This window comes from Daucus carota, chromosome 5 (assembly GCF_001625215.2).
Source record: "Daucus carota subsp. sativus chromosome 5, DH1 v3.0, whole genome shotgun sequence".
Taxonomy (NCBI): Eukaryota; Viridiplantae; Streptophyta; class Magnoliopsida; order Apiales; family Apiaceae; genus Daucus; species Daucus carota.
This window is the reverse complement of record NC_030385.2, coordinates 33,223,178-33,249,108: the sequence shown is the minus strand read 5'-3', so window position 1 is coordinate 33,249,108 and position 25,931 is coordinate 33,223,178. Positions and strand designations below refer to the sequence as shown.

General features: G+C 34.6%; 4 protein-coding genes and 1 long non-coding RNA gene across 6 annotated transcripts; 4 read left to right on the top strand and 1 right to left on the bottom strand.

Moving 5' to 3' along the window:
* The first annotated feature begins 518 nt into the window (after window positions 1–518).
* On the top strand, window positions 519–4,519 carry LOC108221614 (uncharacterized). The gene is made up of 3 exons (XM_017395481.2): window positions 519–897; window positions 2,635–3,673; window positions 3,758–4,519. Exons 1-3 carry the CDS (start codon window positions 621–623, stop codon window positions 3,942–3,944), a joined length of 1,503 nt encoding a protein of 500 aa, XP_017250970.1. The 5' UTR covers window positions 519–620; the 3' UTR covers window positions 3,945–4,519.
* A 1,401-nt stretch (window positions 4,520–5,920) lies between these two features.
* LOC108220938 (ABC transporter G family member 42-like) lies at window positions 5,921–9,849 on the top strand. Its single transcript, XM_017394837.2, has 7 exons — window positions 5,921–6,187; window positions 6,786–6,869; window positions 7,662–7,795; window positions 8,128–8,355; window positions 8,889–9,060; window positions 9,163–9,417; window positions 9,528–9,849. The coding sequence occupies exons 1-7, from the start codon at window positions 5,921–5,923 to the stop codon at window positions 9,792–9,794; spliced, it is 1,407 nt and encodes a 468-aa protein (XP_017250326.1). The 3' UTR covers window positions 9,795–9,849.
* Window positions 9,850–11,441: 1,592 nt separating this feature from the next.
* On the top strand, window positions 11,442–15,470 carry LOC108221613 (uncharacterized). The gene is made up of 3 exons (XM_017395479.2): window positions 11,442–11,820; window positions 13,560–14,598; window positions 14,683–15,470. Exons 1-3 carry the CDS (start codon window positions 11,544–11,546, stop codon window positions 14,867–14,869), a joined length of 1,503 nt encoding a protein of 500 aa, XP_017250968.1. The 5' UTR covers window positions 11,442–11,543; the 3' UTR covers window positions 14,870–15,470.
* A 2,544-nt stretch (window positions 15,471–18,014) lies between these two features.
* Window positions 18,015–22,513, top strand: LOC108220268 (peptide chain release factor 1, mitochondrial). 2 transcript variants are annotated; one of them, XM_017393990.2, is made up of 11 exons: window positions 18,015–18,310; window positions 18,449–18,549; window positions 18,779–18,877; window positions 19,807–19,990; window positions 20,094–20,142; window positions 20,227–20,305; window positions 20,442–20,516; window positions 20,660–20,737; window positions 20,888–21,046; window positions 21,880–21,975; window positions 22,086–22,513. In XM_017393990.2, the coding sequence occupies exons 1-11, from the start codon at window positions 18,208–18,210 to the stop codon at window positions 22,278–22,280; spliced, it is 1,218 nt and encodes a 405-aa protein (XP_017249479.1). In that variant the 5' UTR covers window positions 18,015–18,207; the 3' UTR covers window positions 22,281–22,513. The 2 variants fall into 2 exon arrangements, with proteins under 2 accessions (XP_017249479.1, XP_063950677.1); XM_064094607.1 differs by having other exon boundaries at window positions 18,170–18,310; window positions 18,431–18,549.
* A 961-nt stretch (window positions 22,514–23,474) lies between these two features.
* On the bottom strand, window positions 23,475–25,594 carry LOC108222489 (uncharacterized). Its single transcript, XR_001806978.2, has 3 exons — window positions 25,455–25,594; window positions 25,290–25,366; window positions 23,475–23,613 (listed from the first exon to the last, which is right to left on the bottom strand). It is a non-coding gene; the product is annotated as an uncharacterized LOC108222489 (long non-coding RNA).
* Between the last annotated feature and the right edge of the window lie 337 nt (window positions 25,595–25,931).

Here is a 25,931-nt window from a genome sequence, read left to right as displayed (position 1 = left end):
ACCTATGTTATAACATACTCCCTCTGTCCCCGGCCTCCCGGGTTTATACGGCTAGTTTAGTGTTTACACGTATTTCAATATGTTTGATAGATGTATTTTTATACAATATTTTTTAATAATTTTTATTTTGTATAAAAGTTTAAAATTTAAATTTTAATAAAAAAAAATTCACGAAAAAATATTATGTGCACAAACCTCTTTTGTCTACCTAAAAAATATACAAAAAGTGATAAGATCATATAAAATGAGACAGAGAGAGAGTATAATTTTATATAATATTTTTCCTATTATAAATTATAATATTTTTATCATATTATGTGTTTTTTTAACAGCACGAGTAAGCCGGTTATTTCATTAAGAGTTTTCTTAATCAGAAAATCAAAATAAATATTTATTTATCAAACAGAAAAATAAAAATAAAAGTTTTAAAATTTTATTATAATTCTAATCGCAAAAAAAAATATGTTATACGGACAGGTCCTGTTTAAAACACAACAGTCTTCCCAGGCGCCCAATGTTAACATCGCGACTCGTGAGAATAAACCGGGCAACAAATACAATCAGACATTTATTACATTCGGTGTTTTTCACACTCACAAGTAGAGCACGAGTGAGCTTCGATGTCAGGCGACGGGAAAACACCGCCGGCGATCGCCGGTGCAGCGAAAATACAGTACAGGATGGCGAAAACTTCGGTGTGGTGGGACATAGAGAACTGCCAGGTCCCAAGGGGATTCGATGTGTACGGAATAGCACAGAATATAAGCTCAGCACTGGCCAAAATGAGCTACTGCGGCCCCATTTCTATCTCTGCTTACGGTGATATTCTTCGCATTCCTAAACCTGTTCAAGAGGCTCTTAATAGTACTGGCATTTCACTTAATCACGTCCCTGCTGGTACTTACTCTCTCTCTCTCTCTCGCTCGCTCTGCAGATAGCTTAGGGTTTAATTTTTGATTGGATGAGTATTTTACTAGTTTTAGTAAATCTTTTAAGTTGTTATTGTCCGAGTTTATACGGCAATAGTCTCTCTATTTAGTTGCATAGGGATAACTTTGCTTATTCTCGACACGATTTTATTTGTATATATTGCTTATGTTTGTTTTGGTTAGTGTTTTTGTAAGTGTGCTTCAGAATGCGACAGTGTTATGTTTTTTTTGGTTAGTGTTTTTGTAAGTTTGCTTCAGAATGCGACAGTGTTATGTTTTTTTTGGTAAGTGTTTTTGTAAGTTTGCTTCAGAATGCAACAGTGTTATGTTTTTTTTTGGTTTGGTTAATATCTTACTATCTTTGCCAGTGCTGTTCTCGCGATTTTTCTGTTTCTTTATAAATCAAAAATTGAGATGCATTTGTAAATCGGGATTGGGTTCAGCATCTGTAGTAATGAGCAGTAGTTTGTTCAGTTAGGTGTGAAGCAATGGTGTCAACATAGCTTAGTGAAGGGTTTGTCAGGTTGAGCATATATTCGTTTTCGTGATTGTGTTAATGTGTATGTTACAAATTTTTCAAACTAGATACGCTAATGGTTTAAGTAATACGTTTTTCTTTGGCCTTCATACAAAGTAGAACAGAATCATATTTTTTGTTATGTTTGTGGAACATAGTCATAGCTTTTCATGTAAGAGAGGTACATGTGTGTGTTTGTATGATTCCAACATTCTTCAGTCGATAAACAATTCCTCCAGTGCCTCTTATATATATATATAATTTGACAAAACATATAGTTTCTTTTGGTGAATAAATTATGTCTATACTTTTATTACGTTGTTGAGACGCCTTTGCTTGTAATGCTGCTAGTATTATTCACACCATCATGATACAAATTATACATATGAAGTCCTCTTGTTGTAACTGAAAAAACAGTTTGTCCAAAGTTGTTAATTGCTTAAGTACTACCAGATGAAATGAATTTGACTCTGTGTAAATATGTTTCTATAGAACCTAATATATTCTAGTAAACTCTTTTTATACCAACAAATTGACTTTTGTCTTATTGTAGACCTCATTGATCTTGGTAGATAAGATCTCATTAGGTTAAGGACAGTGTTTTAAAACTCATGATTATTGTGCACTGCGAGTAGACGAAGGTTCTGCGAGTTGCGTATGAGCGATTCTCAAATTGGCATAAAATCGCGCTTACTCGCAAAAAGCACACAACTCGCTGTAAAAAGTGCCAAAAAAAAAATCATGCTGTTAATAGCAAGACTCAAATGCCCTTAACCTAAAAAAACCCTACTTGTCTTTATAACCGCTAATGTTGAATATCAGCTCTAAATACTACTTTTAATTTGTGTTCGGCTCTGCCCTCTTAGACTTACTAAATATACTGAGTTATGGACCTATAATTTGATACTTTTATGTGATATTTTTACTGTGTTGAAGAATTATTATTATGGCTAAAACTATATTAAAGTACTCTTCTGTTTTGAAATTTTAGAACAAACGTTTAAAAAAGTATATATGTACAAATACAGATAATTGTTTATATAATTTCACTTCTGTCAAAAATCGTGCGAGTAATCGCGCTTCATAATTGGATATTTCGCGTATTGCAACACTGGTTGAGGATATATCATACTCAGTTTCCTGACTTGGAATGTTTTTGTTTTTCTTGATATATTTGTATATGCACAGGTGTTAAGGATGCTAGTGACAAGAAAATCTTGGTTGATATGTTGTTATGGGCAGTCGACAATCCTGCTCCTGCAAATTATTTACTTATTTCTGGGGATAGGGATTTTTCTAATGCACTTCATCAATTGCGAATGCGGAGGTATAATATCCTCTTAGCCCAGCCCCCACGAGCATCTGCTGCACTCGTTGCAGCTGCAGAGAGTGTTTGGCTCTGGGCAACCCTTCTTACCGGAGGATATCCGTTGGCCACTGGTGGATTTTTGCAGCTTGGTAATAATAGCAATATTCTACACTCTGCAGCATCTCAGGGTCTAGGTCGGGATGCATCTCTATCAAACAAAACTGCAGGTTCGTATTCCGAAAATATACCCTCAAGTAATCATAGATTCATTGGTCCTGCAGTAGCTGGTGCAGAGAATCAGCCTCTTATAACAAGAGCCTTGAGTGTTGATACTGCCCAGCCTGAAAATGCCCCGGTGAGACAGATAATGAGCGCTCCTCATGAATTTTTTGGAGTTAATAAGCCTGTAATGCCTGCAAGTATCTCGCAACCAACACAGCAGCTGTCTTTTAACATGATAGATATTAGCAGTTTTCCAACTTCTGAGGTTCCATCTAAAATATCATCAATTTCCAAGAGCAAATTGGACAATAGCATGGGCAAAGCTCCACAGTGCCGAAAGCCTTCTGACTACATAGAAGGCCTTATAGGTGTCGTTTTACTTGCTTTGCACCATCTGAAGCTGGAAAAGCTAATACCCTCGGAAGCAAACATAAAGGACTGTATTCGTTATGGTGAGTTGAAGTTCCGTAATATCGATGTCGAGAAGGCTATAAATTTTGCAGTTGAGCACCAGATGATAGTGAAACAAAGTCAGGGGGCAGTGTCTCTGTATGTAGGTCGGATTGAGAGACTGTGGGAATGTGTGGACACTAGTGGTGGCAACCAGTATCAGTATTCCAAAGCTACGTGGGATGGGATTCAGAAGTTTTTATGTTCCTCAGCTGGTCATTCAGCAATGATGGCTTCTGAGTGCAGGTAACTTCTGTACTCGTCTTTTGTGTGTTTTAAGTTTGAAATTTGTACATTGTGAATAATTGCTTTAATCAATCTGCAAAACAGGTATCAAGCAGGTTTGATTCTGAAAACATTATGTTTGAAAGATCTTTCACTGGGTGAGGTATTACAGATATTAAATATGATAATAACTTTGAAGAGATGGATTACGCATACTGAGCCTGGATGGCAACCCATCACAATTACCATTGCAGAGAGTGAAAGTAATTCAAGTTCTGGTACTGATGCTTGAAGTGGTAAAGTTTTACTGTCTTGGCATCTGCAAGTATGCGTAGATTGTTATACACTAAGCCTAGCCAAAGAAGGAAAACAGAATATTTTGTAATGGAAAACCGTATTTTGGTCGTGAACACTCATGAATGGAGTGGTTGAAGCCAAGTCGATTCCAGCACCAGGGAATAGAGATAAGCATTTACCATTGGGTGTTGTGCCTTTATACTCGGTTACGAGTGAATTTTTTGTTGACTACATGGAATGGGGATGAAATTGAAGCTGAGTATATTTCAGCACAAGGGATAAGCATTACTGCTAGATTGTCTTATTCCTTGATGAACCAAGAAAATTTATGGTTCATACTCATCCTTGTTTGCAAGTAAGCAAAGCATCACTTCAGTTCTTTCTCTTGTGTTGATATTAATGGAACACTTTGGATTAGGGGAGACTGTATACATGGACTGTGACATAAAGTTCAAACTTGAAGGGTCGGTAATATTTCTTTTGATGTTGGTTTGCATCATGCAAATTGTCATAAAATGTTACCCTTTGGAAAAAAACGATTATAGTGGATTCAGAAAAAGTAGAGTAAAGATGATGCAGGCAACTCCAACTATGGGGCAGTTTTGCCCTCGTATTAATCTACCAGCGGTCTAAAATATGATTCAAATTTAAATGGGCAAATTAATTTATAAGTCCTTGAACTATTGACGTTTTATTGTCTAGGTCCCTGAACTAAAGATTCCATATTTTAGGTCACTTAACTTTTCTATTTTCTGATCTAAGTCCTTCCGTCAAAAAGATTCTAACGGTGTTAACTAGGGTTCTTGAGTTTCATACAGATCAAATCAATTTTGAAGGTGTTAGTGATATCCAAACTCAAAGTTCAAATAGTCAAATTGAACCTTGAATCACTAGCGACACTTATATGACAACAATTTTCACAAATTAGATTTAATTTAAAAAAAACCCCAAATTGGACCATAAATTTAGGGTTCTTTATTGAATTTAGTGACCTAAATTTATAAAATTTTAAATTGAACATAATTTTTGAAAATTGCTGTCATATGAGTGTCGCCAGCGACTCAAGCTTCAATTTGACTACTTGAACTTTGAATTTGGATATCACTAACACCTTCAAAATTGCTTTGATCTGTATGAAACTCAAGAACCCTATTTAACACCGTTAGAATCTTTTTGACGGAAGGACTTAGATCAGAAAACAAAAAAGTTGAGTGACCTGAAATACGGAATCTTTAGTTCAGGGACCTAGACAATAAAACGTCAATAGTTCAGGGACCTGCAATTTAATTTTCCCCTAATTTATATATAGCATATCTCGCGGATATAAATATATATATACACATATATGCAACGTATATGACCATCATCTTCACTCAAATCATAATAATGGACCTCTTACCACCATTACCAGACGTTTCCATGACTTGCCACCATTGTCTATCATCATTAATAGTCACATACACTTTCCATCATAACTTACAAAACTAACGACTACTTACCATCATCATACAACTTCTCTTGCGGCTTCCTACCGTCAAGAACCTTCCTAGTTCCTACGGATGAAATTGATCATCTATAATCGATTATCAATAGTGTAGATAAGTAGATTTTCTCAATTTTGATAATAAAAATCGATGTTTACATACTGTATAAAAACAGTGATTAGTGCAGTATAAATTAGTGATACCCGTAGTTATAAATAGTGGTGGGGAAACTGGTTTCTAGTTTTTATTTTAAGAGTGGTTTCCATTTGATCATGAGCCTATACACACACACACGCAGATATATAATTATTATATATATAAAATATATGCTAATTTCCAGTAGAGAAATTATTAACATTAACGAGAGTATGCTCTTTGCACATGCAGAACATGTTTATTGTTTCTGAAGTCTACACAATGCATAATTATCTTGTATATACTATAATGACTACTTTACTTACAGGAGTTTGTCACTGAGGTTCTTCAAATGATTGAACTCGAAGATATTCAAGATTCAATAGTTGGGATTCCTGGTGTAAGTGGGATATCATTTGAACAGAGAAAACGATTGACCATAGCAGTAGAGCTTGTTTCAAATCCATCCATATTATTCATGGATGAGCCAACTTCTGGACTAGATGCAAGAGCAGCAGCAATTGTCATGCGAGTAGTAAAGAACATTGTTAGAACCAAGAGGACGGTCGTGTGTACCATTCATCAACCAAGCATAGACATATTTGAGGCATTTGATGAGGTATTTAGACAAAAATTGAAAATTCCTGTCAAAAACTAATGCCAAAAAATAGCTCAGTATACATTCTGTCTGCACTCTAAGATGCTATACACAGTACATGTTATTGGAACACCATGGTTGTAAAACCTACCGAAAAATAAGAATAGACGTTTAGATTGGTAAAGATTCTGCCTGTAAAAAACTCAGCTTGTTACCATTAAGTCATTAACTCTTTTTCATTGGATATGCTCAACTACAAAAATTTAAAAATTCATACAGACATGCCTCTTGTTACCAAATGATGATTGCTAGACTCTAGCCAAGGGAGACCTAACATTTTATAATACGTGATATAAGAATAGGACTTCAGTTCAGTACACATTCTTCCTATCCTGAGTAAAGAAATGCATGTTTTCAAATTCAGTTTGTTTCTACTAATATTTGCAAGTACAATTCAAGTAGCATAAAGATTGTACAACAATCCAAAGTAACCATATCAGAAACCAAGATTTACCTCAACAATGTAATGCTGCAGACTGCCAGCTAGTGAGCTGTGAGACAATCTTCAGTTTTCTTTTCTGGACCACTTAAAAGTGGAACTGTTTCATGTTTGCTGCAGCTAATTCTAATGAAGAGAGGAGGACAGATAATATATTCTGGAGAACTCGGTCAGCATTCGAGTAAATTAATTGAATATTTTGAGGTAAGAGATGACCATTTAGTTATTTCATCATTAACACCTAGCTTTTCAGATGTAATTTACAAGTATTATGTAGGGTTGCTCCTTAACTACATACTGTTCAAGTTCAATACATATTGGAAGTTGAAATCTGAATATATGACCCTATATCTCATCACTAACTTTCAGAACATGAATTTTACAACATTGTAAAGGACTAATTATATTGAAGTTGACCAGAGAATCTAAAACTTCTTTTAACGTACTTTAGTCATTTGATTCATTCAATTAGTCATTCATAGCCTTAAAATCCTCATGTCATTTTCAGAACATTTTCATCATCACCATAATAAACAGTAGATCTTACTTTTTTAATCATTTGATTCTTCATGGCAAAAATTTACTTGAATCCTGAACCAAACTGTAACATGTAAAGTTTCAAGGAGTTTTGGTAATAAATTCAGCATTAAAAAGAAAACTAAAAGGTAGAATGGTAGATACTAAAATAATAGTACTTATCATAAAGTTACTAATTAGTAGATAGTGCCTCATATATCCCTATCCCCTGCTAAACATCCCTATCCTGCTATACATTAATGGAAGAACTTAAAAACCTCAACATTATAATCTCACAAATTTGGAACTGGTGTATAGGTTCATGTACAAAACTATTCAACTCTCTCTATTACAACTAAGAAAAAAGTAGTTAACAATTACCCCTAAAACCTCTCAAGTCAAGCTCATTTCTGACCCACGTAAATATAGAAAACCATACAGGTGTCCTAAACTTTTTCAAATGTTCCCTTACTTGTGCAGAACATTCCTGGAGTACCAAAAATTCAGGAGAACTACAACCCTGCTACCTGGATGCTTGAGGTTTCGAGTTTAACTGCAGAAGCACGACATGAAATCGACTTAAGCAAACTCTATAAAGAATCTTCCCTATGTTGGTGAGTATTATTTTTATACTGAAGCTCTTTTCCGATGAATTCTTATGCATTGGTCTGCAGCAGGTTGACAGAGTTATTTCGCTTTCACATCACTAATGAGTAATGAGGTCTATGTACAGAATAACTCCAAATACCATATATTAGATCTTCATATCTAAACTATATACATTCCATCATTATAAGTTGTTGCAAACATGAGATAATATCTATGATTTCTTCGCCATTGATTTAATAACTACGACAACAAGTACTTTCCAATTTATATCTTTCAAAGGATATCCATAGTCATACTTACAGCTATAAGGAGCTTAGTAGATTACTTTACTATGTAGGAAAACCAAGGTACGGGCCAGAGAATTGCACTCTCCAGGACGAGGTTCAGAAGAACTACAATTTCCAACCCGTTTTATGCAAAACGAATGGGAACAGTTTAAAGCATGCTTGTGGAAGCAGAACTTGTCCTATTGGAGGAGTCCTAAATATAATTTGGCACGTCTAACATTCGTCACTGTGGCATCTTTTCTACTAGGAGCTATTCTATGGGGAAAAGGAAAAGAAATGTAAGTGTGATTGCTTTTTAGTTTTTCCCTAGATTAGTCTGCAAATAATTACTGCTCTATTATTTCACCTAGAGTAATACATAAAAAAATAAAGTGTCGACTGTAGACAGAAAAGAACCGTCCTGGTACTCTAGCTCTGAGAGCATATATACTCAATTTTCACTTATTGAATACATCATTCAGCAATAGTTGGCAGATCAGATATAAACCCCATCCGTATATGTGAACTAAAAAAGCTTATTTATCGAACAGTCTTCTGACAAACATGTAATAGGATTAATCTGGTTGAGAAGTCGGGGATAACCTCTTGATAGAACTCTATCTCCTTCCGATTACCCGCGTGACAAAGTTATGGGTTCGAATCTTCCTAAAAAGCCTGAGAACCTGATGCAATAAAAAAATCGGTTTTTTCAAGTGAGTCACAATGTCAATTATAAAACTTGTTATACAGAAGTTCTGATAGACACTTAGAGTTATCTGTTTGGACATCTAGACATCTAACAATAGTTCTGCTTGAATATTTTGGTCTGAAGAAATGACGAACAGGACTTGTACAATATAGTAGGATCATTGTTCATCTTCCAACAGTTTCTGGGGATAGGTAACTGCAATTCTATTCTATCACTTATAGCTACTGAGCGCAGCGTTGTATACAGAGAAAGGTTTGCAGGAATGTACTCTTCATGGACTTATTCATTAGCACAGGTATAAAGATACTGAGAAGCAATGAATTATTATACTTGAAATACAGCTTCCAACATGTCCTAATGAACGTAAAACTGACTTCTCCGTCTTTTCTCTTTGCAGGTCATTGTTGAAATTCCATACATATTTCTTCAATCATGTATCTTCATTATAATCACATATCCAGCAATAGGCTTCTACTGGTCTGTCGCTAAAGGATTTTGGTATCTCTACACCATGTTCTGTACAATGCTCTATTACACTTACATTGGAATGATGTTTGTTTCTATGACCCGATCTTTCCAAGTGGCATCTGTTACCTCAAGCTTCTTTAATACCATGACCGCACTTCTCTCAGGATTTCTAATTCCTGAACCTGTAAGCCCTTTCTGAAATCTCTCAACCCTCTCAAGTATAATGATTCTGATCGAAATATTACATTATACTCTTATAGCTTATTTATTCATCTTTTTTCGTGTTTTTTGTAGCAAATGCCTAAGTGGTGGGTTTGGTGTTACTGGATTTTGCCAACATCCTGGTCCTTGAGAAGCTTTATCACAACACAATACGGAGATGTAGACAAGGAAATAGGAGTACTCGGGGAAAAAAAGGCAACCAATGCCTTTTTAGAAAGTTATTATGGTTATCGTAGCGGTGATACATGTCTTGTGGCGATAGTTCTTGCTGCATTTCCATTTGCATTTGCATCACTGTTCATATACTTCTCTGCAAAACTCAACTTCCAGAGGAGATAAGTAGAAGTGAAAACATAAGACTGGAGTTGTAATACAAATTCAAGATTAGCATTTACGACATCTTTTGATTGGATCAAGGGGAGGGTTTGACCTTAAAAAGTAAATGGGATCCACAGGATAGCCGGTAGAGAGACAGATGTGATGCCACTTACGACTCCATAGTTTAAAGGAGATAACAACATAATCAGAAAAACCATAGAAAGAATGATTTTCTGGATAGGCTGCCCATTTTTGGTGACTGTATTTACGCTGGAAAATGAAAGTAAAATAAGTTGCCAAAAATAAATGTAAGAGTAACCATGATTTATCACGATAATCATGTACTTCACTGCAACTGTATGCCGGGGGAAATCATGCAGTAGATGGAGGTCATACCATCACTTTTTGAAGGGACTATCTATCGTACTCACAATGCACCTTTGCAATAGCAAGAACTAAAATAGAAAACATGCAGCCTCTCATCGAGCTAAAATACTAGAGGCTTGAAATTGCCACATCGCAAGAAAGAAATGTATCAATGAGACAATTTCGAGTAGAAAAATCAATGGTCATGAAGACAATTTTCAATCCGTAAAGACCACAACCCACAGATATCCCTCAAAACCTTTTTCCAACCTAAGATCAGGTCCATCATGTTTAGGTTAGCTGTATAATTAGGTCATTCAGTTTAATGGAGCATATCATGTAGCAATTGTTCCCTATTTTTACCGGTTGCTTCAAAACATATGAAATTTTATCATCTTCCTCAAATATCACTCATCCTAAGTTACCATATCAATAACAATAAGAATATATGAATCTGGAGATGCTTAATAAATTAACAACACAAATAGTCCAACAGAGCATTCACATAAGATTACCACTGAACCTAAGAAACACTAACACAAAATTATTACAAACTGTGATGAAATGAGAGACATACCTTCAAGTTAGAGAGAGAAGATCCATTTATAATTTTTATGTAGCCGATTGCTACTTTGTGCACAGCTAGTTTGCGATATTTGTTCTAATATTATATTTTAGTTTATTTATTCATATTCTACAAAGTTTATGAATTTATTTATATTTTTCTAAAAATTAAATATTCACATTTTCCCTTCTACACTATTCTCAAGTTCAAAAATTAAGAACCTATGTTATAACATACTCCCTCTGTCCCCGGCCTCCCGGGTTTATACGGCTAGTTTAGTGTTTACACGTATTTCAATATGTTTGATAGATGTATTTTTATACAATATTTTTTAATAATTTTTATTTTGTATAAAAGTTTAAAATTTAAATTTTAATAAAAAAAAATTCACGAAAAAATATTATGTGCACAAACCTCTTTTGTCTACCTAAAAAATATACAAAAAGTGATAAGATCATATAAAATGAGACAGAGAGAGAGTATAATTTTATATAATATTTTTCCTATTATAAATTATAATATTTTTATCATATTATGTGTTTTTTTAACAGCACGAGTAAGCCGGTTATTTCATTAAGAGTTTTCTTAATCAGAAAATCAAAATAAATATTTATTTATCAAACAGAAAAATAAAAATAAAAGTTTTAAAATTTTATTATAATTCTAATCGCAAAAAAAAATATGTTATACGGACAGGTCCTGTTTAAAACACAACAGTCTTCCCAGGCGCCCAATGTTAACATCGCGACTCGTGAGAATAAACCGGGCAACAAATACAATCAGACATTTATTACATTCGGTGTTTTTCACACTCACAAGTAGAGCACGAGTGAGCTTCGATGTCAGGCGACGGGAAAACACCGCCGGCGATCGCCGGTGCAGCGAAAATACAGTACAGGATGGCGAAAACTTCGGTGTGGTGGGACATAGAGAACTGCCAGGTCCCAAGGGGATTCGATGTGTACGGAATAGCACAGAATATAAGCTCAGCACTGGCCAAAATGAGCTACTGCGGCCCCATTTCTATCTCTGCTTACGGTGATATTCTTCGCATTCCTAAACCTGTTCAAGAGGCTCTTAATAGTACTGGCATTTCACTTAATCACGTCCCTGCTGGTACTTACTCTCTCTCTCTCTCTCTCGCTCGCTCTGCAGATAGCTTAGGGTTTAATTTTTGATTGGATGAGTATTTTACTAGTTTTAGTAAATCTTTTAAGTTGTTATTGTCCGAGTTTATACGGCAATAGTCTCTCTATTTAGTTGCATAGGGATAACTTTGCTTATTCTCGACACGATTTTATTTGTATATATTGCTTATGTTTGTTTTGGTTAGTGTTTTTGTAAGTGTGCTTCAGAATGCGACAGTGTTATGTTTTTTTTGGTTAGTGTTTTTGTAAGTTTGCTTCAGAATGCGACAGTGTTATGTTTTTTTTGGTAAGTGTTTTTGTAAGTTTGCTTCAGAATGCAACAGTGTTATGTTTTTTTTTGGTTTGGTTAATATCTTACTATCTTTGCCAGTGCTGTTCTCGCGATTTTTCTGTTTCTTTATAAATCAAAAATTGAGATGCATTTGTAAATCGGGATTGGGTTCAGCATCTGTAGTAATGAGCAGTAGTTTGTTCAGTTAGGTGTGAAGCAATGGTGTCAACATAGCTTAGTGAAGGGTTTGTCAGGTTGAGCATATATTCGTTTTCGTGATTGTGTTAATGTGTATGTTACAAATTTTTCAAACTAGATACGCTAATGGTTTAAGTAATACGTTTTTCTTTGGCCTTCATACAAAGTAGAACAGAATCATATTTTTTGTTATGTTTGTGGAACATAGTCATAGCTTTTCATGTAAGAGAGGTACATGTGTGTGTTTGTATGATTCCAACATTCTTCAGTCGATAAACAATTCCTCCAGTGCCTCTTATATATATATATAATTTGACAAAACATATAGTTTCTTTTGGTGAATAAATTATGTCTATACTTTTATTACGTTGTTGAGACGCCTTTGCTTGTAATGCTGCTAGTATTATTCACACCATCATGATACAAATTATACATATGAAGTCCTCTTGTTGTAACTGAAAAAACAGTTTGTCCAAAGTTGTTAATTGCTTAAGTACTACCAGATGAAATGAATTTGACTCTGTGTAAATATGTTTCTATAGAACCTAATATATTCTAGTAAACTCTTTTTATACCAACAAATTGACTTTTGTCTTATTGTAGACCTCATTGATCTTGGTAGATAAGATCTCATTAGGTTAAGGACAGTGTTTTAAAACTCATGATTATTGTGCACTGCGAGTAGACGAAGGTTCTGCGAGTTGCGTATGAGCGATTCTCAAATTGGCATAAAATCGCGCTTACTCGCAAAAAGCACACAACTCGCTGTAAAAAGTGCCAAAAAAAAAATCATGCTGTTAATAGCAAGACTCAAATGCCCTTAACCTAAAAAAACCCTACTTGTCTTTATAACCGCTAATGTTGAATATCAGCTCTAAATACTACTTTTAATTTGTGTTCGGCTCTGCCCTCTTAGACTTACTAAATATACTGAGTTATGGACCTATAATTTGATACTTTTATGTGATATTTTTACTGTGTTGAAGAATTATTATTATGGCTAAAACTATATTAAAGTACTCTTCTGTTTTGAAATTTTAGAACAAACGTTTAAAAAAGTATATATGTACAAATACAGATAATTGTTTATATAATTTCACTTCTGTCAAAAATCGTGCGAGTAATCGCGCTTCATAATTGGATATTTCGCGTATTGCAACACTGGTTGAGGATATATCATACTCAGTTTCCTGACTTGGAATGTTTTTGTTTTTCTTGATATATTTGTATATGCACAGGTGTTAAGGATGCTAGTGACAAGAAAATCTTGGTTGATATGTTGTTATGGGCAGTCGACAATCCTGCTCCTGCAAATTATTTACTTATTTCTGGGGATAGGGATTTTTCTAATGCACTTCATCAATTGCGAATGCGGAGGTATAATATCCTCTTAGCCCAGCCCCCACGAGCATCTGCTGCACTCGTTGCAGCTGCAGAGAGTGTTTGGCTCTGGGCAACCCTTCTTACCGGAGGATATCCGTTGGCCACTGGTGGATTTTTGCAGCTTGGTAATAATAGCAATATTCTACACTCTGCAGCATCTCAGGGTCTAGGTCGGGATGCATCTCTATCAAACAAAACTGCAGGTTCGTATTCCGAAAATATACCCTCAAGTAATCATAGATTCATTGGTCCTGCAGTAGCTGGTGCAGAGAATCAGCCTCTTATAACAAGAGCCTTGAGTGTTGATACTGCCCAGCCTGAAAATGCCCCGGTGAGACAGATAATGAGCGCTCCTCATGAATTTTTTGGAGTTAATAAGCCTGTAATGCCTGCAAGTATCTCGCAACCAACACAGCAGCTGTCTTTTAACATGATAGATATTAGCAGTTTTCCAACTTCTGAGGTTCCATCTAAAATATCATCAATTTCCAAGAGCAAATTGGACAATAGCATGGGCAAAGCTCCACAGTGCCGAAAGCCTTCTGACTACATAGAAGGCCTTATAGGTGTCGTTTTACTTGCTTTGCACCATCTGAAGCTGGAAAAGCTAATACCCTCGGAAGCAAACATAAAGGACTGTATTCGTTATGGTGAGTTGAAGTTCCGTAATATCGATGTCGAGAAGGCTATAAATTTTGCAGTTGAGCACCAGATGATAGTGAAACAAAGTCAGGGGGCAGTGTCTCTGTATGTAGGTCGGATTGAGAGACTGTGGGAATGTGTGGACACTAGTGGTGGCAACCAGTATCAGTATTCCAAAGCTACGTGGGATGGGATTCAGAAGTTTTTATGTTCCTCAGCTGGTCATTCAGCAATGATGGCTTCTGAGTGCAGGTAACTTCTGTACTCGTCTTTTGTGTGTTTTAAGTTTGAAATTTGTACATTGTGAATAATTGCTTTAATCAATCTGCAAAACAGGTATCAAGCAGGTTTGATTCTGAAAACATTATGTTTGAAAGATCTTTCACTGGGTGAGGTATTACAGATATTAAATATGATAATAACTTTGAAGAGATGGATTACGCATACTGAGCCTGGATGGCAACCCATCACAATTACCATTGCAGAGAGTGAAAGTAATTCAAGTTCTGGTACTGATGCTTGAAGTGGTAAAGTTTTACTGTCTTGGCATCTGCAAGTATGCGTAGATTGTTATACACTAAGCCTAGCCAAAGAAGGAAAACAGAATATTTTGTAATGGAAAACCGTATTTTGGTCGTGAACACTCATGAATGGAGTGGTTGAAGCCAAGTCGATTCCAGCACCAGGGAATAGAGATAAGCATTTACCATTGGGTGTTGTGCCTTTATACTCGGTTACGAGTGAATTTTTTGTTGACTACATGGAATGGGGATGAAATTGAAGCTGAGTATATTTCAGCACAAGGGATAAGCATTACTGCTAGATTGTCTTATTCCTTGATGAACCAAGAAAATTTATGGTTCATACTCATCCTTGTTTGCAAGTAAGCAAAGCATCACTTCAGTTCTTTCTCTTGTGTTGATATTAATGGAACACTTTGGATTAGGGGAGACTGTATACATGGACTGTGACATAAAGTTCAAACTTGAAGGGTCGGTAATATTTCTTTTGATGTTGGTTTGCATCATGCAAATTGTCATAAAATGTTACCCTTTGGAAAAAAACGATTATAGTGGATTCAGAAAAAGTAGAGTAAAGATGATGCAGGCAACTCCAACTATGGGGCAGTTTTGCCCTCGTATTAATCTACCAGCGGTCTAAAATATGATTCAAATTTAAATTAATGAATAGTTTTAAATCAAATTATCACTCATAATCTGAATCACAGGGTCATACTTAATCATGAAAAGATGAAATATTAATCATGTAGGTTTATGTTTTGGAAAGATAACACCTGTTTTTTCGATTTTTTATAATGTATTTTCATAATCTAAGACATGACGATCTTGAACACTTTGACTCTGCAAAAATTAGTACGTTGTAGGGATATTGCATTGCATCATCAGATGGACCCATATGAATGATCACCTCGCATCTCCGATTTGCTTGATGTAAGGTCAAATAATTGAGACCTAACTTGTTTTTAAATAACCAGATCGTTGAAATGTTAGATGATAAATAAACACAAAAAGAAAATATTTCAAGAAAAAAGTTTGTTTTCTACATAGTAGAGATTTCAAATTGAGTTTAATATTAGCTCATCTGAATTTTTTAATTGAATGAAAAGTGATGTTCAAAATCAATTTACTCACGAAAAATTCGATTCGAACTAAACCTAAGCCTGAGTTGTTCACAAATAATTTATATATATAACTTTTAGGTTTTCAAGTTTGGTTGGCAAAATTTAGTTTATAAACTTACCATATACATCTGTATGAATATCGAATTATCATAATAATAATATACACTCATTCTTACGGACAAATTCATATTTATTTTCCAAATCAACCATTCCCGGTTCATAAAATATAATTTACGATTTTATAAATTACATTCAAAATTGGAAACAATCATAATAAGCATATATTGATACTCGATTCTTGCTTAAAATATATAATTATCATAGTATATTTTATTCTCTTTTTAGTGTCTAAATTTTTGTAATTATGATTTGTATTTTTATCATAGTACTTCAAATTATCCATAATATTTTGAATATTAAATCATAGCAGACCGCTGTTTCATCGGAGACCACGCATGTTCTGCAATTAAAACACTATAAAATACATTATGTTGTAGAATATATTCTACAAATATCATGCACTCATTAAAATTATTGAAGATCATCTATGTTTAATAGGCAGATAAAGTATGTTCTGCAAGTTGAACAAATATTCTGCAAACTAAACATATTTCATAAAATAAAACATTTTGTAATGTTATAGATGTAAAACTTATATGATATTCAAGATCTTAGATGAAATAATGATTTTGTAGAATATGATTTGCAAAACTATACGATTTGCAATGTTTTAATGAAATATTTTACTTGCAGAACATTGGTGGTTTTCAGGTCTCCAAAAAAATGAGAAAAGGCCCTGAGAGGCACAATTTGAGTATATAATGCCCCAAATGTCACTGTTTAGAAAAAAGGCCCTCACAGTCACTTCAAAACTCCACTTAAAGTGGCGTTTACTGTAACACATCAAACGGAGCACGCATTGACGTTTACCGGATTTACTTTTGTGCACATGCAAAATGTAACAAGAAGTTACGTTAGCAACTTAGTTTATAAACAAAAAAGACTTGGACATTAATAATTGTTATCATTTTACGGTTCACATTTTGGGTTTTTTAAATGATTTATTTATACTTGAAATTAAATCGACTGACGGTTAGGGTTTGAGAGGTTTGGGTTTTAGAATAATTAATTCGTACTGTATATTAAATTGGCCGACGGTTAGGGTTTAGGATTGAGGGTGTAGGGCCGTTAGGCCCTACTCCCTCAAGCCTAAACCCTAATTAAGCGAGGTTGAAGGACCGAAGGCCCTGAAGCCGAGACGTCGGCGGAATAAATAAATTTACAACCGTTAACATTTAGGGTTTAGGTTTGGGTTGCAGAATAATTAATTCGTACTGTATATTAAATTGACCGACGGTTAGGGTTTAGGATTGAGGGTGTAGGGCAGCCTTAACCCTAATTAATGCGAGACTTTAGGACCGATGACCCTAAAGCCGAGGAACCAAATTAAAAATTTAATCTTAAAAATATTGATTAATAATTTTTAATATTTTAGGATTCATATTTGGGTTTTAGAATATTTTATTTATCTTGAAATAAAATTAATTTTAAAAAAATAATATTCAAAACTCAAGTTTAAGTTGCGTTTTAGAAGTAAAACGTGGGTTAAAGCTGTGTTTTTAAGAAAAAACGTCACTTAAATTTACGTTGAGAGATTTTTGAGATTTTAAAAAAAAAATAAAAAAAGACATAAACGTGAGATTAAGTCACGTTTAGAAGTTGAACGTGACTTTAATTGACGTTTGTAATTCGAAAAAAGCCCAGCCCACTAGATTGAATGTCAACTTGTTCAAAAAAAAATTGAAGACGTTTACCGAAGTGACGTTTTGTATAAACGGGATATTAAGTAGCGTTTTGGTGTGACATTGAGGGTCATCTTAACCCAACGTGACTATTAAGGCCATATTATTAATTAATGTGACTGTCAGGGCCTACACCCCAAAAAAATGTGGTCTCCGTTGAATCTAACTCATTAATTTTATTCTAACTTGTTTTTATTACAATCATTAAGATTATTTAAAAATTTATAATATATTAAATATAAAATTATATATAAATTTTATCCGAATCCGTAGAGTTGGTCAGAATTCAAAGAATCCGATTGGAATCGAGTCGGAACCCTACCGATTAATAAATACAGTGCAGTATATTGATTCGAAACCGGAAGAAACACAAAAGAGGGTTCTGTATCAATTGCTGTGTTGCATCCTCTACCAAGAATGGGGATTCGAGATATGCTTCTTCGTTCTCGCAACATCATCAAATCAATACGGCACCACCAATCTACACACAAGTTTTGTTTATCTTCTTCATACTCCACTGGTAATTCTCTCTTCTCTCGCTCCAATTCATTCCTTCTCTTTTAACCCTAAAACCCTAGCTCTATACCTTAATATCTCATATGTAACTATTCCATTTTGTTATGATGATGACTTTGAAAAGAACCTTGAAATGAAACAGAATTGCATCCTCAATTTTCTAGCGATCTGGTGAACATAATGGAGCATAAGCTTTCCGCTATTCAACACCGAAGTGATTATCTCCAGGGCCTCATTAGTCAGGTAACAAACACCTTATTGTTCCGTTTAGTATTAGCTGTAATTGTTGCTGATTTGTATTTATATCGTGATAAGTAATATTTATCTTAATTACCAGTTTTCCCTATAAATCGCCAGTTATCGTTTTGTGTGGCTCTCATTTTCGCACAGTCCTGTGTTGTATGTGTTAACAGTCTTTTATGTCATTAGATGAGGTTTGATGTTTACTTAACTTGGTTTTAATTAAAGACAGCCAGAAGCCTTACCGCACGAGTGTATAAAGGCTAACAAGGAACTTCGTAAGCTTAGCGCCTCAATGGATCTCATTAACGAGTTGAGGGCTAAACAGAAGGTATTCTACTGCTTACACCACTTTCAACTCAAATGTTGTTGAATTCTATTTGTATCTGAATTAGTAGATTATTACTTTACTTGCCATAAAACTGTTTCTCTCTCACTCGCATGTGTTTGTTTATTGTATATCTTATTTTGGTTCACGATCATTGTAGTCATATTATCTTCTTTGGTGTTTGAAGACAAGCGCGTGGTTACTAAATCTATAATTATGTAAAAAGATTGTATGTTAAATAAGCGTATAGTGTATATAAAATTATAAGATACATAAGTGTATAATGTATGCATATAGAAGCTGTTATAATTTTATTAAAAAGAATAGTAATTAATGTTACAATAATGCTAAAAACTAAAGTACTATTTCAGTTGGCCCGACAACTTGACATCACGATCGCCAATTCGACCGGCTTTCCTTCAAGTTTAGAGTTGATTGAACCAGTCGGTTCCAAAAATACGACTGGTCTGTGACTAGTGGAGCACTTGACAACAATGATTATACTTGTTAATTATAGTATAATGGCGCCAATACCTGTATTCGAGTAATAACTCCATGACTAGTCGAGCACCTTACAACAATGATTATACTTAAATAATCATGAATGACCAGTACCTGTATTCTTGTAATGTCTCGCATCCCTTCAGTAAAGATTTTTTTTTTTTTTAGGTTTCATCATCTCATCAGTTTCTTCTGTTACATTCATTTCATCACTGTAGTTTTATCAGGATCTTCATAATATATGTAAGTTAGCCACCTGATGATTCTGTTTTCTATTTTACAGGAGATTGAATATTTGTAATCTCACCTTTTTTTGTTGAAGTGGTTGTCATTATTTTATAACACTACTTACATACTCATGTAACATCTTTTGCTTTTGGCAGTTCTTGTCCTTAGTTTAAAACTTTTCTTGCTTGTATATTGCTTTGCAGGAAATCGAGGATTTGAAGATGCTCAAAAGTGAATGTCAAGAAGATAAGTCTATGCAGGACATGGTTATGGAAGAACTTGGTCAGTCGATGGAAGAAGAGAAAAGACTGCAGAATGTTCTCTTAAAGTCATTATTGCCGAAGGATGATGCTGATGAACGTGATTGTATTTTGGAAGTGAGGGCAGGTGAGAAATATAACTGGCACTATGTCCTAGTCTGTTCAATACCCTTGCTCTTGGGCTGTAAGCTGTAGTTGGTAAAGTTGTAATTATTTATTATTTGCCCCAGGAACGGGAGGGGAAGAGGCTTCTCTGTTTGCAATGGACATATTTAAAATGTGAGAGTTGATACTATTGGGAATTTTCAGAAATATTATCATTCCCTCATTTAAGCTACTTCCATGAATGTCTAAATAATTCAGGTATGAAAGATACTCGCAAAAGAGTGGTTGGAAGTTTGAAGTTGTAGATATTACTGACTCTGATCTTAAGGGTTTCAAGGTACATTCTGCATTTTAATACAATTACCCTTGACACCTTAGTGTAAGTTCAGGTTTTTGTGTACATCATAGATATTGCCTTCACCTTTATTTGCATTATGACTCATGAGGTTCTCTAACATACTAACCTTAACCAGGAAGCTAGTGCAGCAATTTCTGGTGCTGATGTATATGGAAAACTTAAATTTGAAAGTGGAATACACAGAGTGCAGGTTTGTTGCCCCTCAAAATTGAGCGTCTTTGCTGTTTCGTCCCCCTCTACCCCCAACTTATCTTCATCTCTGAATGCAGATTATATGTGTGTGTGTGTGTGTGTGTGTGTTTAGATTAAAACTTGACAGATGCTCTCTTGCAGCGAGTTCCAGCAACAGAGAAATCTGGGCGTGTACACACTAGCGCAGTTTCAGTTGCCATCCTCCCTCAGGCAGACGAGGTTTCTATATATATTTCTATATATATATATATATATATATACACACATCTTCAACAATTTTGTCTTGGCCACTCTTTGTTCTTACGAATTTTGTACGGGGCATCAGTGTTAGTTCAAGAAGACTATTTGACCCGATCTAACTCCTTGCAGGTAGATGTACATTTAAAGACCGAAGACCTAAGAATTGATACATATAGATCTGGTGGTTCAGGTGGTCAGCATGCAAATACTACAAACAGTGCTGTTAGGATAACCCACCTTCCATCAGGGATGACGGTTGCAATTCAAGATGAACGGTCCCAACATATGGTAATTTATTAAATTTTGCAACTTGCAAGAACTTCTACTCCTTAAAAGCCTTAACCCTTCTGTCCTCCTACACAACTGATGTCTCTAACTATATATTTCACAATGATAATTTATACCGTATGTGGTTCAATGTCTTCTGTCATTCCAACTTTAAGGTGATACTGATTATTACATAAGATTCGGTCTATTGGTCAAATTTATAAAAAAACAATTTGCATAAAGCATCATGATATATATGAGGTTTTGTTTATATTTTATGATCTGAAACTAGATTCTGCGGATATGAACCATTGACCAAGTAAAGCACCAACAGAGATATAACTATACTCTGCTTATTTCATCTGATTTGCTCTGACCATCGATAATAGTAGTGTCAACAGTGGCTGGTATAGTGCTGTACTCTAAGGACTAAGGGTGATTAATGATATTGTATTTGCATGGATCTTTCAATATTAGTGATTTTACTTTTTAAAAAACTTGGCTACTGAGTTATATACTTTGTAATAATATTGGTGCCTTCTCCCTGCATACGTCCACCTTGTAACCTCACATGTTTGCTGCCTATTCCACAATCTGGTACCTTATCTGAAATCTTATTCATTTAGACCACTATATAGTCATGCAGAACAGCAGAAGTGATTGGTGTTCGACTTGAATGACGTGTGTTAATAATTGACATGCTGTTATGTACATGGCCAATGTATTGTTACGTCTTAAAAATATCACAATATTTCGCTTTATATTAGACTTTGCATAGTGCACATGGAGTGCGTTGATGGTTTTGTTGCTCTACTCTTTCCCATCTAATGTATATACATATACATTTTCCCTAGAATAAAGCCAAAGCACTCAAGGTACTGTGTGCAAAGCTATATGAGTTGGAGAGATCAAGAGCTTCCCTTAATCGGTCCAAACTTCGTATGGCGCAGGTATACCAGACTTTCTATGTAGATATTAATGCAACTTAGATTCATATTTTTCACAATTGCCACATAATACCAAAGCAGTTTACAGTCTTTTCATTTGTTTGTTTGAATAGATTGGCAGTGGAGATAGATCTGAACGTATCCGTACATATAACTTCCCACAAGGACGTGTCACAGATCACCGTGTTGGTATCACACACCATTCCATCCAAGATGTAATGGAGGGAGAGAATCTGGATTTCTTTATTGACGCTCTTCTTTTACAACAAGAAATGAATGCTCTGGCATCTTTTGGCTGTAAACAGTGATGTGAACAATTTTTTTTTTCTAATGACATTTTGATTATTTATGTATAATCAGTTGGATGTGTTTAGAATGTAGTAGTTTTTCTTTTACATAAGAAATGATTTATATAAGCCTAACTTTGTGTTCTGTTTAGGCCACCACATGTTGTAAGTTGTAAAACATGAGCACAATGCTTGCTGTTGAGCAAGTTCATGCTGGATTTTGCTTATATCATCGATAAGAATTAAATTTTGCATATTCTTGATTTTTTTTGTCACCCCAGTAAATTTATTTTTCCTTTTAACTTTTTTAATACGGAGTTCCTAAATAGATATCTTATTTACACTTGTGAGAGCCCATGGGTTTCAATTAGCTTGATAAGCCCGTTGAGTTTCTTTTTTTAAAACCCTTTGAGTTCTTGAACAGAATCGAAGTGATTGATTTGTTGTTTATGGAAATTCAAGATTTAGGAGGATGAATGCCCAATCTTTACCACCATTCCCCCAGTCATACCCAAAAAAAAATAAAAAAAGCACAATACACCTATAAGAAGATTTGCAGAGGGCATGTGGTAAACTGGTAATAATATGTTGTATCCCATACGTTTTCTCTCTGCCAAATATCCAACCAAGAATCCCCGAATATGAGTAGTGCTTGGTTGGAAGGATGGACTTGGGAGGAGAACGAGAAGTTTGAGAGTGCATTAGTTACAGTTGAGGAAGTGACGATGGATCATTGGAAGGTGATAGCAAGCATGTTTGGCGGCAATAAGACTGCTGATGATCTTCACAAGCATTACCTCCTACTTGCCGAGGAGGACCGGCTGAAGAAATTTAGGCGAATCTCGGAATGAGGCTTAATGAAAAAAAATAATAAAATAGTATATTAATAATATATATTATCTTTCTATAATATTTGAACATTAGAGCAAGTCCAACAGTGTCCTAACAAGTGCCCTATAAATATAATAAAAAATAATGTCCTAGCAATTTAGGACATCTTTTTGATAGGGTTAAATATCAAACAACTCATCAAACTGAACTTTAGGTATCAAATAACTCATTCATCTCAAAGTGGACTCATTTAACTCATTAAACACATGTAAAATCTCATTCCGTTAACATAAGTTAACAACGTTAGCCCAGTCAACTTAGTAATCGCCAGATGGGCTATTTACCACTCTGCAAAATTACTTGTACTCACTCCTTCACCATCCTTTGCTCCTGTAAACAAGAGTCCGCCAGATTTAATAAGATCTCGTAACTTGGTTTCATGACAATTATGGACGTCCCAAGCTTGTCAGAGTAATAAGCTCTGTAAATTTTTTCCGTCTCCGCTTCGTGAGTAATATCTTCCCTACATAATGGTAAAACATATTTTAAGAAATCATTCAAGATATCTACCAAACATTCAACCAGGGTACAAAAATTCCAGTTTGATCTTAATTTCACAAGAATCTATGCCCGTACAGTAGAAATATCAGGCTGATATAAAAAATCGTTTCTCTAAACCACAAAATCAAGAATTCACTACTCGAAGAGTAAAAATACAAATAGTTGCTTGAAAACTCTCAAAGTAATCAGGAGTCTAAATTTTTTAATGTAAAATTTCAATTCACAGAATTGATTATTATACTCTCATGACATGAATACAATGGTTTACTGCCACTAATAGATCAGTATCTTGCTTTAGCTTCAATAGTCAGCTGGCTTACTTTGGAAAGGGGTACCACCATGAGGGGATCAGTAGATAGGAAAATCAAATAAACAGAAACAACAGAACGGGTAAAATATCAACCATATAAACTGAATACATTGTATCAGTGTCAGGGGAACATGATATGTTAAGCACTTAATTAAGCATGTTGCCCACAAGATGTTCAACTTCTACATCATGTATTGAACACAATGTTTAACTATGACCACCCTAAACTTGAAAACAATCATACATATCAGATTTTAATACGCTTGCATAAAAAGTGAAAAAACTAAGATAACCAAAATACAACAATAAAATCCTTACTAGTTAAAAAGTTCATTAAAATCTTTACAATCCTTGCTAGTAATAATAAGAAGTTTCAAGTTACATAACTCAGTCGATCATATCTAAATCCTCTCTCACAGTGTCGATCATATCTTTACAATTCTAGGCACCTCTATTTCTAAATCCTCTCTCACAGTGTCGATCATATCTTTAATCTTCCATTGTGGGTTTTTTCTTAACCTTTCGCCATAAATATCAGTCAAGTACTTGACACTTGCAAGTCTATTTTTGTAAGGTTTTGTGCATAAATGATCGTCGCGTAATGCCCTTATTTCCACTGCACCAGAATCTTGTAATTTGGTAACCCATACATGGAATGGACACCCATTTTCACACTTAACTTGACACCTTACAGGATCATTAGTTACAAATATTATAGCTCTTCTCTCTTTAAGTGCATAATCTCTCATTACCATCCTAAATTCTTCCATTGTAACAAACTGCATTCCAATACTTAATTTGATCCTTTCAGTATTGTTAGGTTTATAAATTTTTGATTTTATTCTCTTCTTTTTTTTTTACAGGAGGCCCCACATAACCTGTCTTCATATTCTCATCTTCGCTTGAATCACATTCTGACCAAATATCCTCGCTATCAAAATCAGATTCCCTAAACTCTGAATTTTGGTAAGATTCATGATCATGGTCATTTTTCTCATCATCTCCCTCACTATATGAATCTCCCTCGTCAAAATTCTCTTCTTCTCTGGCATTAGTGCTTTGGGTTTTAGAAAATTTTGCGTTAATTAAGGGATCTAGTCCTGAATGATCCACAAACAAGTGTATCTCACCATAAGCTTCACATTTAGTGACCATACATCTAACAGAGTCATCATCGTACAAAAGCATAACACCCTCTGCAAAACTATGACCATCATACTGATAATAGACTAAACTATTAAGATCATATTTGTAATCTCTGGCGAATTCTAACAAGTCCCGAAAACTTAGCAAATCAGTATCAAATTTTGGAATAACGTCAACAATACCTCCATTATAGCAGTTGATACCATCATAATTAAGCTCTCCGTGATGATGCACATATATATTCATTTTGCTTTGCATCCTGTTAAACAAGAACATAAATCAGTGATATATATATCAATATGAAAAAAAAAAGAAATAAAATTTCTACATGCCATATATATTTACACCTGATCAAAGAATAAGGCAACTCTCCTTTCTTGATTTCAAGTGTTGATTCCAAGCTAAAATAGTATGGCCATGATTTGGGTATAAGAATGATTTGGGTACAAGAAGGAACAATTGTTTAGGTTTAGAGTTTCAGCACTACTCAAGAAAATACTATTTCTGTCTCTTCGTTTTCTTAGCCACGTTAAGAGTCTAGTCATATACAAGGCAAAGTTTTTTGGTATGGAGACTTGACGTCAGTTAACCTATTTAACGGATTGAGACTTAATCTCTAATTAATGAGTTAAATGAGTCCATTTTGAGATAGGTGAGTCATTTGATACATAAAGGCCAGTTTAGTGAGTTGTTTGATATTTAACCCCTTTTTGATACATGAACTCCAACAATATGCCTTATATGTGTGCCCTTATTATTAAACTAATAATTTATTTGAATTAGAATTGGAGGGAAGTGAAAAAGTAAGAGGAGAGAGATGCATT